The sequence below is a fragment of the Silurus aristotelis genome, assembly GCF_946808225.1.
Source record: "Silurus aristotelis genome assembly, chromosome: 1".
Classification (NCBI taxonomy): Eukaryota; Metazoa; Chordata; class Actinopteri; order Siluriformes; family Siluridae; genus Silurus; species Silurus aristotelis.
In genome coordinates, this window is record NC_139574.1 from 15,920,111 (window position 1) to 15,937,860 (window position 17,750).

The 17,750-nt window shown below is 37.9% G+C and overlaps 1 protein-coding gene across 1 annotated transcript in view; it reads left to right on the forward strand.

Moving 5' to 3' along the window:
• The window catches only part of bckdhb (branched chain keto acid dehydrogenase E1 subunit beta), a 51,857-nt gene that overhangs the window by 24,781 nt on the left and 9,326 nt on the right, over positions 1 to 17,750 (forward strand). The window contains exon 9 of the mRNA XM_083547830.1: positions 14,916 to 15,002. Within this exon, the coding sequence (XP_083403956.1) occupies positions 14,916 to 15,002 (87 nt within the window). The remainder of the gene's footprint in view (positions 1 to 14,915; positions 15,003 to 17,750) is intronic.

Consider the following 17,750-nt stretch of genomic DNA (forward strand, 5'->3'; position numbering starts at 1 on the left):
TTCATTAAATCAACTGAATCATCTCAAGGATGATCAGTGGAAACAAGATGCACCTAAACTCCATTTTGAGTGTCATGGCAAAGGCTGTGAATACTAATGTACATGAGAATTTCTTTTTTTTTATTATTTCTTTTATAAATTTGCAAAGATTTTAAGCAAACTTCTTTCACATTGTCATTATGGGGTATTGTTTGTAGAATTATGAGGAAAACAATGAATTTTAATCCATTTTGGAATAAGACTGTAACAAAACACAATGTGGAAAAAGCGAAGCCCTGTGAGTACTTTCCGGATGCACTGTATCCCACCCAGTAACAGGTGCCATGATGAATGGATAATCGGTGTTATTCACTCACTAGTCATAATGTTATAATCTCATAGTGTATTAGGTAATTTTAAATTTAATGGCAACCACACATCCCAAAAGACTTTACCACTATGTTGTGCATTTCCAGTTAAGATATTTAATAATGTACAAAAGTTTTAGGCAAGTGTGGAAAAACTCCTGTGAAGTAAAAATGCTTTCAAAAATAGTATATATATATTTTTTTATATCAATTAACAACATGGAATGTAAATTAGCAGAGGAGAAATCAAAACCAATTCAATATTCAGTATTACCACACTTTGCAAAACACCACCAGTTGTTCTAGTTATACTTGCACACAATCTTAGAAGGAAGTTGGCAGGTAGATTGCTCCAAATATCTTGGAGAACTTACCACAGATCTTCCGTGTATGTAGGCTGGCTCATATCCTTCTGTCTCTTCATGAACTTCCAGACAGACTCAATGGTGTTAAGATTAGGGCTCTGTGGGGACCCAAACTATTTGTTCCAGGACTCCTTGTTCTTTTCTACATTGAAGATAGCTCTTAATGGCATTGCTTTATTTTGGGGGATTGTTGTCCTGCTGCAGATTGAATTTTTGGGCATCAGATGTAGCCCTGATGTGATTGCATGATACCTGCTTGTCTCAGCATTGAAGACAACGTTAATTCTGACCAAATCTCCAGCTCCATTTGCAGAAATGCAGCCCCAAACTTGAAGGAACTTCCACTTATGCTTCACTGTTGCCTGCAAACTAACTGTAACCTTATCCAGCCCTTTGGTGAAAAACCGCTGCCTGCTATGGCCAAATATTTCAGATTTTAACTCCTCAGGCCAGAGCACTTGCTGCTATTTTTCTGCACCCCCATTTCTATGTTTTTGTGCATAGTTGAGTCACTTAGCCTTGTTTCCATTTTAGCGGTATGGTTTTAACCTGAAATTCCTCCATGAAAAACATCTCAAGACTTCTCCAGACAGTAGATAGGTGTACCTGGGTCCCACTGGTTTCTGTCAGTTATTTGCTGATGGCACTGCTGGACGTTCTTGGATGTCAAAGGGAAGTAAGACTTTCATCCACTGCATTATGTTTCCTTGGGCAACAATGAGTCTATGGTCCTCAACTTCGAAATAGCTTGAACAGACTGAAACCCCAGTCTGCTTTAAAATCTTTGCCAGAGAGAGAGACTTCTGATGGAGTATAACTACATTCTGCCTGGTTGCAATCTTCCACAACCTTACCTTAGTGGAGTTTGGCTGTTCCTCACCCAGTTTTAAGCCTCCAACACAGCTGTTTCAGTTTCAGTTAATGACTGTGTAGGAAATTGATGATCATTAGCACCTGCTTAGTATAATGCATTAATTATACTGACTCTGACTCTGATCCTAGAAAATTTCTGACTTTGTGCAAGTGTGCAGAATCTGCAGGTTTAAGAACTGATGCTGGTTTGAAGCCAAAAGGGTGGTCACACCATATATCTATTTCATTTAGATTTTTTTTTCTTCTCACTCACTTTGCATTTTTTAAATTGATAAACAAACAATAAAATAATTATATATTTTTTTGAAAGCACTATACATCTGGGAACTGAGCAGACCAGTTGCTGGGGTTTTGGGTGAGGAATGCTGTCCCATTTGTGTCTGATACAGGATTGTACCTGCCCAAAAGCCCTGGGTCTTCTTTGTTGTATTTTTGGTACCATGATGTGCCAAATGTTTTCAGTTGTAGAAATTATTTATCTATAACAAAGCCATGCTGTTGAAATAGATGCAGTATGTGGTTAAACAAAAAATGTAAACCCATGCACTGATTTCCAATACTGAATCGTAACTGAGGGCTTAAAGATCTCAAACATCCAATATTGATTTTTGCCCTTGTCCCTTGCACAAAGATTATGTACAATTATGATATATTCAAAGTCTTTGGAATTTTATTTTGTGGAATATTATTCTGAAATTATTGCACAATTTATAAAACAGGGTTTTTTTTTGCATATTTGTGAACCTCTGCCCATCTTTAGTTCTGAGAGACTCTGGCTCTTTAAGATACTTTTTTTTGTATACTCCCTCATGTTACTGACCTGTTGCCAATGAACCTAATTAGTTGCAAAATGTTCCCCCAGCTGTTTTTATTTAGTAACACTAACTTTTCCAGCCTTTTGTTGCCCCTGTTACGAATACTTTTTTAGATGTGTTGCAGCCATCGCATTTGAAAGTGAGGACATTTCCTTATTTTAAACATATAGTATATATTATATGTATACATTTTACACAGTTCCAAACTTTTTGGAATTAGGGTTGTTTGTGTGAATTATATAATAATATAATATAAAATAATAATAATAATATAATTGAATATAATATAATGTAATATAATAGGATATATAATCATATAATATATAAAAACATAAATATAAATAATATAAATATACATATTGGCGCTCTTTACTTTTCACTTCACATTAAATAAAAGTTCTTCCTTTGGTGACAGTTTAATATGATCAGTATGTGCTCTTTTCTGGCTTAGTGCTCCTTCTAATTTACACTGCTGCGATCCTCCCACAAACCAAACTAAGGTAACACATTACACCAGTTTTTAAATCACTTAATTGTCACTTAATTTGGGAATGTACACTGAGGAGTCAGCATTTACTTACTTTGATCTAGAGTAGACTATCTAAAAAAAAAAAATTCAGATTTAATTGTCTTAAGATTTTATATTGTTCACATTTGTTCTCAAGAACTAAATTGCACCTCCCAAATGGCCTGATAGTTGGGGAATGTGGTGGTATGTTTTTAAAATCTAATTTTAAATTATATTTTTTAATACAATTTACATAATTATTTTTGCATTCTCATCCTTTTCCTCTATACTTTATTTAGCCATTTCTCACTTCTGCCGGTCTTCTGTGCACTTACTCTCGCAAGAAAACTCACATGCTTTTAGCTTTCTCCCGCACGTTTTTTGTTTCTCCCTCATTCCTGTCACCAGATCTGCTTTTCCATTCACTCCCGCAGCTTCGGCCAGTGCTCGCATTCCTCAGTTCAGCACTCGTGAGATTTCTTGAATTTTTCTCTGTGTCTCCGTGTCACCATTTGGAACTCAGCAGGCGGTTTGCACAGACTCATAAAAGAGAGAAGTGGTTACTTATTTTTGCAGATTTCATTGTTTTCTTTTTTTTTTTTCTTTTTCCTCCAACGCCTCACTGACTTCTCTGCCCACCTATTGTGCACTACACAGTTGTGTGATTTATTGCTCTAGGTGATTCCAACATGTGCACATTAAAATGTGCACACACACGCACGGTGATCAAGCCACTTATGGGAAGCCAGTCTTTTCTTGAGCCATTTACTGTTAGCAGAGCCAACAAGAGCAGAACAACATAAATCAATGTCCTTATGAATCGTGAAATCTTGATCTCAAGTTCATACGCATGCGTGTGCTTGAATTCACGAGAATGAAAATCTGGACACTATATTGTGTGGCTATTAAGTAAATGAAGTGCTTCTTTTGCTGTTTTCCACTCATGGCAGTTGGATTTTTGGACAGGGGCTTGGACAGAATGAGATCATCGAGGTCACTGTTGAGGCAGATAGCAGGGTCCTTTCTAGAAAGCCTGGAGTCTTATTATTTTGTATGGTGATGTGATTCATTAGTGCATCATGCTTCGTTTCTTAATGCCAAGTTCTATAATGTGCTTTCTGCATAGCTCATGTTTCATTATTTAGAGGTGACCGATGAAAAGTGGCCCCATTTTAGCCCTAGATAATGTGTCCTGTGTCGGCCCTGCTGTCTTGGACGTGCCCTGGTGTAATCATGGGCTGAATGAACTGTACTCATGGTCATACATCAGAACCCAGAGCTAAAAGTATCCTTCATGGCCACTATCCAAACCCACTGGAGGTAGCATCTAAAAAAATATGAAAGCAAGGATCGAACTTTTTTGACTTAGACTGCATGTGTGTGTTCTGTACTTCTCTTATTCTGCCCTCATTTGCCCCTGAGAGACAAAGCAGATCCAGTTGTTGGCTGATGTTTCCCAGAAAGCTGTAAATGATTTTGAGAAAATGGCAGAAACTTCACATTTGTGTAGTCGGTATAAATTATCCATTAAATCTTCTACTGAGTGTACACTCACTGTGAGGGATGCCATAGAAATTTACATTAAAACAACTGACAATAGGAATATCGGACTTTGTCTCAGCCTGTTAAATGTACAATGCTCTGTACACTCATGGACAACTGATTAATAATAAGGGTGATTTTTATATCAGTAAATACATCAGTTTTCATTTTAAATCAGTCGACCATCTTTTCTATAGTTATCTCGTCATCTTTCCTATAGTTAAGCAGTTTGGACATTGTTACTTTTATGGTGTTTTATTTGTTAATTGAAGAATGTGTTAATTCTCACTTTGTGTATGATACATTGTAAACAATGAAAGTAATAATCTGTTTAATAAATGTGCAGTGTAATAAAGCTTTGAATCATATTACACTATTTAAGGATGTCCCAATTCATAAAATGCACTTGTGTGATCAGCTCAGCTAATTCTAAAATGAAGAGCACATAGCTTAGAAAGCTTTTTTTATAGGGTATTGATGGCCAGAGGATCCGCTACAGCAGCAGCAGCAGCATCAGCATCAGGCAGCATCAGGGTGTTTTAGCATCCAGAATCTAACTCTTAACTAGCTGAGCTGGATTGATTAGTTAAACGTTGCCACGGCGCATTCACACAACGCTGGTCACGGCAGAATTGACTTTCTCCCCAGCAGAAGGATTTATTTATTTTGTGTTAAGCTCTAAAAAGCAACACTCTCGTGTGCACCTTTGCACTACATATCAGTGTTAATGGTCCATTAAAGCAAATCATAGAAATAAGTAGATAAAAAAGATAAGAGTTTTTCCCCAGTGTAATCTTGTGCCGCTGACTGTAGAATTAGCGTAATCTCTGTACTGTCTGCCCTGCTGCTTTTTCCACTACTCCAACTAGCAGGCTACTCAATACAGCAGCGACTAAGGAATAAAATAGTTGACTAGTCTATGCAGGCCCTAGCATATGTTAAATTCACATATGCATTGTGGTACGCTCAGTGCTAAATTCTTTTAGTGAAAGCAGTTGGAGGCTAACTGAAGCTAGCTGTTTTGCCTTCGCTGTGGAGTCACGCAAATACAACACCTGCCTCAGTTAGAATGCATGAGCACTAGTGTAGGATGTGGGGATTTTTTTTTTTTTTTTTTTTTTTTTATAATAAACAAAAAATATGTATAAAGAAACTGATATCTTCCTGTCCAGACCTTTTTTTTTTTTTTTTTTTTTTTTTTTTGTTTGTTCTGTACGATTTATACACCCTAGGGTACCACTGAGACCTGAGTGTTTCCTCTAAACAGATATTTGCCAGAATGTAAATGAACATTTTGCCAAATATTACAAAATGTTTTCAGACATAAAAATGACTGACCACAACTTGATGTAATATCATTGTGGATTCACTCTAGGGGGATAAAAGCAAGTAGGAAAACTTCCCATTGTTGCTCCTGCCATGAGTAAGGAAAGGTTTACAGTGCATGTTTAAATCTTCCTTTCTTTGTTGTCTTTAATCTGATTGGTTGTGATATGATGTTAGAAGTAGGGCACGTCAGTCTTTATCTAAACTTGAATAGTCTTCGGTGAGAATTTTGGGAGACTTAGAGTTGTTTCTGTGAGAGATCTCTTCTGCCAAGCAGGCTTCTTAGTATCAAGGCCCATCTATTGGCTCAGGGCTGGAAATGTGCATCTGTTTCAGTGTGTTTGCGTGTGTACATGAGGGTGAGCGCAAGCCTGTGAATGCTCAGCTTTGATTTGCTCGCCCTCGCAGTCTCTGCGCTAAGCAAACCCGCCCACTTGAAAGGGCTGCATAAGACATGGAGATCACATAGTGCCATGTGAATTTTGCCGTTGTGGTGGCTTTGCAATTAAAGACACACAGGCCGCTCATAGACAATATTCTGTGGCCAAGCCGACTCCGTCCAGGCGGCAGGACTTTTCCGTGTTCACTTCCTGTCATGGATTTGATGAAAGACACTGTGGACAAGGCCCTGAAGCTCTGTCAAGTTCAATGCTTGAAGTCAGAGTGATGACGATGCTGCACTGCCCTGCCCTGCCCTAGCATGCTTAAAGGCTTATTATAAACCCTATTATATGATCAGAGCTCCGTTTTAAAAACATTTTCAGAAACATTTTTGATTTAAGTAATGAAGAAAACATTGTCCCTGTTCTGACCTATTTTTGGTTGTTCAGGCTGTTTTGTTTTTTATTTATTTATTTACATTTTTGTAAAATTGCGTGCGCGCGCGTGTGTGTGTGTGTGTGTGTGTGTGTGTGTGTGTGTGTGTGTGTGTGTGTGTGTGTGTGTGTGTGTGTGTGTGTGTGTGTGTGTGTGTGTTGCGTGTGTGTGTGTGTATACACGTACACATACTGAGCCAGTGAGCGTCTGCCGCCTCTCCTGGCATAGTGCTGTGGCAAGCGTAGGCAGAGAGTGACTCTTATTATGTTGGGTGTGTGTGGGAATGGCTGTAAACATGACATTCCCCTTGTGCAAGCGGCCTGGTCTAATCACAGCCCTGTATCCCAGTGAGCAGTAAAGGGAAGCCAACACTGCCTCTGGCACAGTGGAATAGGGCACAGAGGACATCAACCCCTCATTAACCCCTCTGACCACTTGCACTGACCTTTTGCCACTCCCTATTTTCTTTCCTCCCTGTCTCTAAATCTCTCAGTTCAACTGACCTCTCCTCTGTTTCCCCCCTCATACTCTAATTAAAACCTTTTCAGCCTGTATTTGCTTGTTGAAATTCTTCTGCACAGGACACACATAAGACATCTGCATAAGACATCTGTATAAGAGGTGTTCACAAACGTGAACTTGTGATCTGTTGTTTACGGGCGGATCTGTCAGCGTTTACACATTTTTCATAGATACTTTAAAGGATACAGTTTTAAAATGTGCAAAAAGAGCACTTCAATTAAAAAAGGAGAAGGTGTCCGTTGACATATGTACCTGTGACATGAATCCTAACTGATTCTATGAAAGTGATTTTCTTACTTGAAACAGGTGTGAATAAAGAAAGGAATGTAACTTAGTTTAACTTAAGGTATGCATTGTTTATCTATATTCATTAGGGATGGCAATAAAAATTTTTTGCCAAAAAGTAGTCCAAAATGTTTTTTTCTGGCTGATAAAGACCCGGGTTTGGCCGCAGGAAACAAGAAGTTGAAATCTCAACTCAGTGCCAACTCTAGCATTTTAGTGATTATTTCAATGATGAAAGTGATATTTAATGTACTTTATTTTGCTGTTTTAGTACAGATGCATTAAAAAAAACATTGTCAAGCCTACTGAGGTAAAAATGGTCTATAATCAGAGTTGAACAGTAACCTCTAGACACCTTTTTTTTTGAGGGGGGTAAACTGTTGTCTATTAATTGTTATTTCAATACATAAATGTTTATGCTTTCTAATTATTTGCTGTATCTAACATTTTTTTGAGAATAGGAAAAATTAAAGTGAGTATATAAAATTTTCTTAGCTGAAAAACAAAAACTATACTAATGTTTTGTCAGCTTGTGGCAGGCGAACACAGTAGTTTTTTTCATTCTTCTGTATGTGTGCAGGAACTGCTTTGGTCTATTTTAAGTAGCTCTGTGTGCATAGCTACTGTGCAATGCTTCTCGTTGATTAGTACTGGTGACGGTCTCACAGTGTCTGGTCAATTTACATCTTGATGTGGTGCCCAAGTCTTTGAGAGGCCACTTCACATGAGTGTATATGAGGATAAAGTCTACTAAACCACACCCTAATCCCTGCTTCTTAGAACTCTATTCCTATTGCAGCACCAACAGATATAAAGAACTGCCCACAATTCATATGTTTAGAACTCCTCGCTGCTAACATCTCTTTATAAAACCATAGGAACCAGAATTGTGTATGTGATCAAGAAAAGTAAGTATATGAGCAGGAGTCCAAAAAAAAAAAAAACCCTCCTTCTTTCTGTCTTCATTCACCAGAGTTACTCGGGTCAAACTAAAGCTGGACAGCAGTGGTATCGAATGGCCAGAAGTAAATAAGCTGTTGGCTACCAGCACATGCTGCTGACAGTGCCCTTGCTATAAACACTGCACACTTCATAAGCGTATGAACACAGACCAGATGCAAATATGGAGTGTTGGGCAGTAGAAAGAAAAATGTTGCTCATAATGCTCAGCACATGTTTTTGTAAACTCATTGTCTGAATGAAGCACTGACTGTGATTACTCACAACACAATTTGAGTGTAATTTCAGTGAAGAGTGAAGAGGATATACTTTTCAGACTTCTGATCTCTAGTAAAATAAAATGTTCCTTAGTGTGAAGACTATATATATTCCTCCCAGTTTTTATCTCAGGCTGTGGGCTGTCTGGTTCTGGCAGGACTTTTCGAAGATGAGGCATAACTCAACCAACTAGGCAACAGAGTTGACAGTTGTGTGGCTCGCTTGCAGTGTGATCCTACAGCTGGTTATGGCTTTAATTAAACAATCGTTATCCTCAAACCATACATCAAACCACACACATGCATTTCTTATACACATTTATTAGCAAGACATTGATACAGATTTTTTTTGTGCATCTGTCCAAAGCAATCTAGAGCTGAAACAATTCCTCAAGTAATTCCAATACAAAAAACATCGAGGCAAATTATTTGCTTTGTTTATCTATTGAACTGCACACGAAGGAATGTTTCCCCACGGACCATTATTACTGATGCACCACCCGCTAAACTCTGGAGGGCACTGGACATGTAACATAGAAGACGCTGCAGAATAAAAAAAATGGCGGAAATTGGAGAAAACAGCAAGGGGGGAGGAGAAGATTCAGCCCAAAGAAAACACAACAAAGTTTCCAAAGAATCATTTCAAACCAAGACATAAAGAAAACGCCGTACAGTGCCGTTACCTTTTTTTAGCGTTATTTGAAATTGATTTTGATATTTTTTTTATTTATGACTATTTATATATTAGTATTGCATTTGATGTAATCTGGAAATTAAATGCACTAAATGGGTTTAGTTTCCATAGATGCTCTTGTATATGTATATACTCTTCAGCAAACTAATACTGTCCAGTTTTAGATTAAAACTTTAACGTGCTTTTATTTATTTATTTAGTTTTCCATTTCAACTACTCAGCAAAATACATTCCAACGATGGAAAGTTTAAGAAGCATATTTAGTGACAAAAATAGCAGCACAGCGTTTGGTAGATGGGCTGAATCGTGCCTTGTGTGCAGTCCAACTATGCAGTTCATGATCCATGGTGTTTTTTTTTTTGTTTTTTTTACTCAGTTTTCTACATCACAGCACCAGTATTAGAAAGCAAAACAAAACTTTCCGCTGGATCTTGACCTGATTCTGCCAGTCAAGTGTTGATGGCTACCAAGGGTTGATTTCTGTCCCACAATTACGGTCCTGGAATATTTATGTCAGAAGGAATCTGGGGAATGTGTTTGGGTTGCTTTGGGCTGAGAGTATCCTGGGGCCCACCACACATAGCTGTCAGTCAGGATTACCCATAAATCTGCTCATGCTTTAGCAGTGACACACATGGATAAGGACTCCATAAGGAAACTCTGTAAATTCAAATGCCAAATGAGTTACATGTGTCAATGTGAGTAGTGCAGACTATGAGGCTAAAAGATAATAATGGGCCAATTAGAGATGCATTTGCTGTGTCAAAAACAACTGATTGACATGGAACAGAAGTGACTATAGAAGAAACAAACTCCCTTAGAGAGCCACAATTATGCATGATGGATAAATGGGTTCGTGGAGGGAAACTGGTTCAACTGAGTGAAAACCGTATCCAGAATATAGGCATGTATGTGTCAGGGCTATAAAGAGCAAGTATATACCCGCATGACCTAAGATTTGACTAAGGTTTACCACAAGATAGAAGCTTCTGGTGAGCCTCAAGCACAGAAAGGTCAGGTTACAGTTTGCTATAGAGTCACGTGGGCTGACGAGATGAAGACTAGCCAGTACCACAAAGCTGGAAAGAGGAAAATGTGGAGAAAACAAGGAACTGATCATTATCTGAAGCTTACCACCTCATCATCTTGGTGGCATGAACAAAGATAGCTGCTACTGGAACCGTCTTCTGTACCTTTATTTATGATGTGTCTGCTGTCGGCAGCAGCAGGATGACTTCTTAATTCTGCCGGAGAATTTTAACCGCAAACTCGGTAGAATTTACATCACATGCAGGAAGACAGTAATGTGGAGCATAGTAGTAAAGTTTTTCAGGGGCATTAGAATTTGATCAGAGATCCATTTATTGAAGAAATAACATTTGGGACAAAAACTCATGGATTGCAACGGATTTGCAAAGCACTGAATATGGCAAATTTTCCACTGTGGCTTTTTTCTCCATTATTTATTGCACCCCTATATCAGAAATCTGCTGTATATACACTGTATTGCCAAATAATTGTGGACACCTAATCATAAGTATGGTATGTTCTTTCTGAGCATCATATTCCACATTTAGTTCCTATTTGCTCTTATAATTCCCTTCTGGAAAAAAGTTCCACTAGATTTTGGAGTGTGCTTGTGGACAATTGTGTTTATCAGCCCCCAAGGGTATTAGTAAAGTCGGATACTGATGCAGATGATCTGAGAAGGCCTGGGGTGCAGTCAATGTTCCAATTTATCCCAAAGCTGTTCAGTAGGATTGAGATCAGAGATCATTAGCAGGCCACTTGACCCTTCGTCTGCAATCCATGTAAACAACATCTTCATTTTTGCCATGTTCAGGTTCAATGCCATCTTCGTGTTTGGGTTTCCAAGTTCAAGTGAATGCAAACTTTTATTATACCGTATCCAAAGATGTCCTGTACAGTTGTGTGCCTCCAGGTTTGTGGTAACAGCTTGGAGAAGAACCACATATTGCAGAAAAGGTGTCCCAGTACTTTTGTCTATATAAATATTAATAAATATAATAAATATGTGGGTCATAAATAGCTAAAATAATTGTATTTCATGGCAATTTCTTTATTTGTGACTGACTGATTTGGCAGTTCCTTAGTTATATAAATAGGAAGTCATCATCTTATAATAACTAATAACATATTGTTTGTATTATTAACTTGCATTTGACCACTATTTAAACTTTGTGCCTTAAACCCCTCTCTTTACACTGAGATGCTGTACTTTAATTAGTGTATAGTCTCCTAATCTAACTAACACACCCAGTTATCAGTAGCTACATCAAGATAAAACTGTCTCATCAGAGCCTTGAGGATCAGTCTCGAAAACCCTGGCAGCTCTTGAACCTTGAGGTTTATTTCGACAGTAGCACAGTAGTGTGTGGAAAGAGGAGTGGACTGTGGTAGGCGATGATATCAGATTGCAAATGGTAGAACCTGCAGGGAGCTTTTTGTTCCTAGCCTCCATGTGCCTATGGACTTGGCCCAGCATCTTCATAGTAGAGCACCATGTGGGGGAAGGATTGGCCCAGCTTCCAGCACCTAGACTTTCTCCATCTGCACAGGTCATTAATATGATGGAGAAATTGCTACACACCAGAGGCGACCTGCATAAAATATCTCAAAGCAAAGGAAAAAAATAAAAATAGAACAGCTAACAGAACAGAAGCTTCATATTTGAATCTTAGCGACTCTTCTGGAGAATTATTTAAAACATTTAAATTAGAAACAACACGCATCAATAATAGTGACTGCCCGTGGTTTATGATATCACTTCTCAACACCTTGACTTGGTGTCTTTTTATTAAATGAAAAGTACAAGGACTGTATCTGCATAGGGAGGAAATTCCACTGTTCACATTTTCAATCTGGCTTTGAGGATGCATAAAAAAAAAAAATTAAAAAAAAAGACATCCATGCCTGTGCTGTTTTAGTTTTGTTTCACTAAGTAAAAGATGAAACGGAAGCACAATATTTGCACGATACACCACAGATTAACTACAGCACTGACACCTGGATAAGGTTATTAAATATAAATAAAATCAGATCATTGTAATGAGATGTTGAAGACGATAATGATGATGAATTATTATTGTATTATTATTGACGCTGCATACTAAGTAACTGCTCTAGCTAGCAGCTTGTGGGTATATAGTCTACACCACTTTTCCAGACGTTACTTTTTCTCACCATGTCTGTAATTCATCCAAAGGACTGTTTATACCACAAATGCCAAACACTGTTTACATAGAAAGGCTGATCAAATTAAAGCAACGCAAAAAGAGGTTAACTGCTGCAGTGGAGAGGTTGCATAGCTAAAGTTTGGCCCCAGATCAGTGCTGTAGCTCTCTCCACATCTGCTCACAACCAGCCTTCGTGAGAAACCACTGCATACCGCAGCTGCTCAGTGTGTTCTCTCAGTAACGGCACTGCAGACACATGGCATGTCGGCTCTCATTATCCATATTGGCTCATCATTTTGTAGTCTATTTCACACTTAAGAGATCATATTAAGAAGCATTGTAGTGCAGCATGGAGCTGATTCTTGAAATTAAATATATATAATATAGTTCTCTTTATTTGCTGCACACTTTATTTTGTGGAGTTGATTTTGAATGGATGTAATTGGCATTAAATTACATAATTTAAAAACATTTTCTACACTTCATATATACTTAATCATTAATGTTGAAATTGTATGGGAAAAAGTTTTATAGAACTTTATAGAAACCCCTTTGGTAGCGCACTTAGCTACAAATCTGCTTGGATATGTCTCGAAAAACTGTACACATCTGGATTTGCGCAGGTTATCCTATTCTTCATGGCAGATCCTCTCAAGAGCTATCAGATTGGATGGTGAGAAAAAAATAAACTGCCTTCTTTAGATCTTTCCACATACAGTATGTTTGATAAGTCGGGGCTTTGGCTGGGCCACTCAAAACATAAAGATGTGCCCTAAAGCTACTCCAGTCTTGCTTTCTGGGTCATTTTCATGTTGGTGAACTTTTACTCCAGTTTGAGTTTGTGTGCTCTAAAAGAGGTTTTCTTTAGGGATCCAGTATTTGTCTGCATTTACATGTCTCTCAAGTTACCAGTGTCTCTGTTAATGCCAATAAGAAGAACCCCTCAGCAGGAGGCTGCCACCACCATGTTTCACCATTGGAATGGAGAGCTTAACTCTAAAGCGCTACTTTAGCCAAAATGAAAATCAACACAAGCTTTTAAATGACAGCAATTCATGCAAAACAATCATTAGGCAGTTTAATATAGTTAAGAATTAAGCAATCCTGTGAGACCTGCCTAGAATCAACTAGTACTTTGGCGTACATACTTTATAATAGGCATTGTTAAATGTGTTATACAAATTAAATTAAATTGAAAATTAAGAATAAGTATAGGTGGTAAGAAGGTGGAGAGTCAAAAGAAAGGCATTGAAGTATCTGCGAGACAGGAGAGTCTTGTGCACTGTGGTATGTTGCGGGTGGAGCCTTTTCCTCCTGCAGTAATGTGGGGCTTCAGTCAAGTGAGATGAGATGCCTGCCGTCCTTGATCACTGTGTTCATCAGACTACACCAGCATGCAGGCCTCACTTTACATTCCCATCACATCATTATCCTTAGTGGACACAACATGCAGAAGTAGCTTAGCTTCCTATCAAATAAACTTGGGGTGTGCCACCTATTTTATTCTTTTTCTCCTCCACCCCGTTTGTGTGCACACTGATGTGTTCTGTCTGGAGTGTGAGTCACCTGCCAGCCTTCAAATAAAAGGCCTTCGTTCTGAATTTAGTTAATGCAATTAAAAAAACAAAACAAACAAAAAACCCTGCCTGTTTTGATGATTTTGGCTTTCTGGTAAGGCAGCACCTGCTCGCAGAGGTGTGTTTGACCTCCTGTTTTCCTGAGTGTAAAACGACAGATGCTGTGTTCACTGGTGGCAGGGTGACCCGTTTCCAACATCTTCAGCTCTGACTAATCCTGTGGCTGTTTTGTCAAGGGCTCAGAGCTGCGGCTGCATGTTTATTTTTAACAGGCTAAGAGCAGCCTGGTGTGTTTGAGTGTATTTGTAATCTGTATTTAAACACTGAAACATATGGTCATTATAAGGCATTGTGGGTGCCCTCCACAGGGCCTGAAGTTGCCATAGAAACCTGCAGGTCTAAGCTTGTAACTGTTTGAGTTCGAGACCTAACCAGATCAAACAACAAGAAAGCTCAGCACGGCAATAAGTTATGTGTGTAAGGTCTTGGTGGATTGTTACATTTCCGCTTATACATTTAATTGATATTTAAATGATGAAAAAATATAATTAAATATTAAACAAAATGTTCTTTAATACAGATTGGAAATAAGTCTGATGACAAGCTGATTAAAATAATATTGATTTGATTCAAAAATACAAAAAACTATTTTAATTAATTGAATTCAAGCATGTTAAACAAAATGTATATTATCTGATTTTAATATATTATTTTACCAGGGCATCTAAGAAGTTGGATTGTGAGGAACACTCACCAGATTATTTATTAGCATGACTCATTAATTGGTATAAGTCAGTAATGTCTTGTATGTCTTAATATGTTCTTTCCTAGTCAGTGGTGAAGACGGGGAGGCTGCTGATCAGTCATGAGGCTCCAGTGACTGGAGGCTTCGCTGCCGAGATCTCAACAACAGTGCAGGTAAAAACCATACATACTGGCAGCTTAAGTGTATTATTTGCTTGATAGTTCGCAGTGGTGGACAGTAACGAAGTAAATGCAATTCGTTACTGTACTTAAGTAGTTGTTTTTTTTCCATATCGTTACTTTACTCAAGTATGGCCATTTGGGGAGACTTATCATGTAGCTTCACTACATTTTAAAGTCAAATATGTTACTTTACTCAACTAAACACTGATCTATTACTTAGATCATTATAAGTATAGATCATATATATAATAGTATAGACTAATGCAATTACTGAAATAGGCCAATAACTGTTTATCACCTACAGTTATGCCATGTTGCCTGCTATGCTTTTACTCATAAAGCAACATTTCTTTTAGCTGCATAACATAATTATTTATAATATGTAGTTTATCATAATGTGTGTAGCAACAAAAACAGTTTAACTTAACTAGACTAGTTGGATTGTAGTTAAACAGCAGTTATTGGTTTGGTTGAATGAGGTGATGTCTTAAAGATTTTCTGTGATTGTACTGAAAAGGTCCTGAACTAAGTTCAGTAAGGAGAATCTGCAGTGCAGATTAAAAGACTAGTTTAAAATACATATATTATAAGGAAAGAGATGTTGTATGCATCTTCTGACTACAATTAGACAAGGAGTTGTTTAGTTATTGGTTTTGAGAGTTTGATCAATTGTGCAGAATGACGTGTATTTAATTGTGCAATAAATGCATATTTATATATAAAATGGAGCCCTCAGAAATGTCTCCAAATTTGTGGACTGCTCTGAGAATAGGTGTTACACATCCGGTGATGGTAGCTGAAGCAGAGAGGAGCTTTTCAAAGCTAAAACTAATCAATGGGGGAGACTTTGGGTCACGGCGTGGTTCACCCAGGACTTCATTCAAGCCAGAACTGCCATTGCTGCTTGGTGATATTTACTCAGTAACTCATTAATATCTTTTTATTATAAGATTGGTGTGTGAAGAGTAACATTAAAGTATTTTCACATAACGGAGTTGATTAAGCAAAGAGTTTTATGATAAAAAATAATAGGAACATTATAGCCATAATAAATCATAGTACAGTGGAACCCGGTTATGTCGAGGGCCTAGGAGACACCAAAAAGCGCCAAGATAACCGATGATCGAGATAAACGAAAACCAATATGGCGGCAATATACTAACGTGCTTAAAATGTCTTTATGTACATGATGTGCGTTATTAAATGAGAATGTGCATGGACGTGTTTTTGGAGTTTTTTTTTACACAACAGCGTTGCCGCGATTTGATTGGTCATGCGGTTCGAGATAACCTGTAATGCGGATAAGGAGGCGGAAGCCGAAGTAAACGCAAACAAAGTTACGCGGGATACGTATACGCGATTACACAGACCGCTCATGCACAAACAATAATGGACCGCGAGTGTGTGGATGTGAGGGGCTTAACTAGGAGATGGGATGAGTGAGTGAATGAGAGTCAGGTGTGTGTGATCAGCATGACTGGCACGAGCTAGGCCGCTTGGGAGAAGAGTATCTCTACTTTTTATCTCTACTTTTACTCAAGTAAAAGTACTTTTACTCTGCTTTGTGCACTTCATCCACCACTGTTCCACAGTGTCCTCAGGAAGCTAGAGCACTTTTTTTCTTTTTTGCAACAGCCTTAACTGTTTAAATTGCTGTTAAATTGATGTTAATTATTCCAGAGTAATCATCGTCTCACAAAAACACATCAAGTAGCTAGATATTAATGAATGTATTAATACATTCAGCATGTCTGCCTTTTTCCATACCCACGACAGAAGAACCTAGTTAACTAAAATATGCTAGTAAATGATCATGTGCTGGTGTATCATCGAGGCTGTGGTTACTATCATAGCTCACAGAATGAAACCTCTGTCTGTTCCCACTGCCATTGTATATCCACTTCTGTAATAAGGATGATTTTGGGTCATAGAGTTTATTTATGGGACCTGCAAAACACAGACTTAGATCCGCTTTTCACTCACGTGTAACTTTTAAATTCTTTGACGCTATTTTAGCCTGCGTAGTCGTGTTGAGTCTTTTTTTTTTTTTTTTCCTTTCTTCTCTTTTTCTCTGTCACCTTTTTATGGTTCTTGGTGAGTGTTTTAGAGGATTTATAAATCATTTTACTCTTTCTGAACAAAAACTCTCTCTAGACTTTTCCCAGTTACATTAGTCTCGTAAATGTGCAGTTTACACGACCACCATAACCTCATTTTTTCTCTGAGATTTAACAAGGAGCCATTTAGTAGTATTAAATTCCAATTTTATTTGTCATGTGTAGAACCATACACAGTACCACATGCAGAGTATTTATTGATTTGTATGTTATGAACTTTTGATAAAGTAAATCTCAAGCTTTAGGTCGGTCTTGAACATTTATGAGATGTTTAGCCAATCTGACTGAATGAAAGTGTGTGTAATTGTGTTTATAGTGAATGCATGTGCTACCTGGGTTAGGGGCTGTTTGTGTGGTGGTAGGTGATGAGTCAGCCTGATGGATTTGCCTTGTGTACTTATACAATATAATGAAAGTAAACTAGGGAGGACTAAAAATAAGGCTTTTATATGGATGATGCCAGAAACTTAGTACACAAAAAAAGTTGTTTGAATTCCATCTCAAAACAGCGACATGTCATTTGACTTGGATGCATTGGATTGGAGAATGACCTAATCAAACTACCTTCCTTTTATCTGATCGAAAAAAAACAGCGTGTCATTGAGAATATCAAGAAATGTAT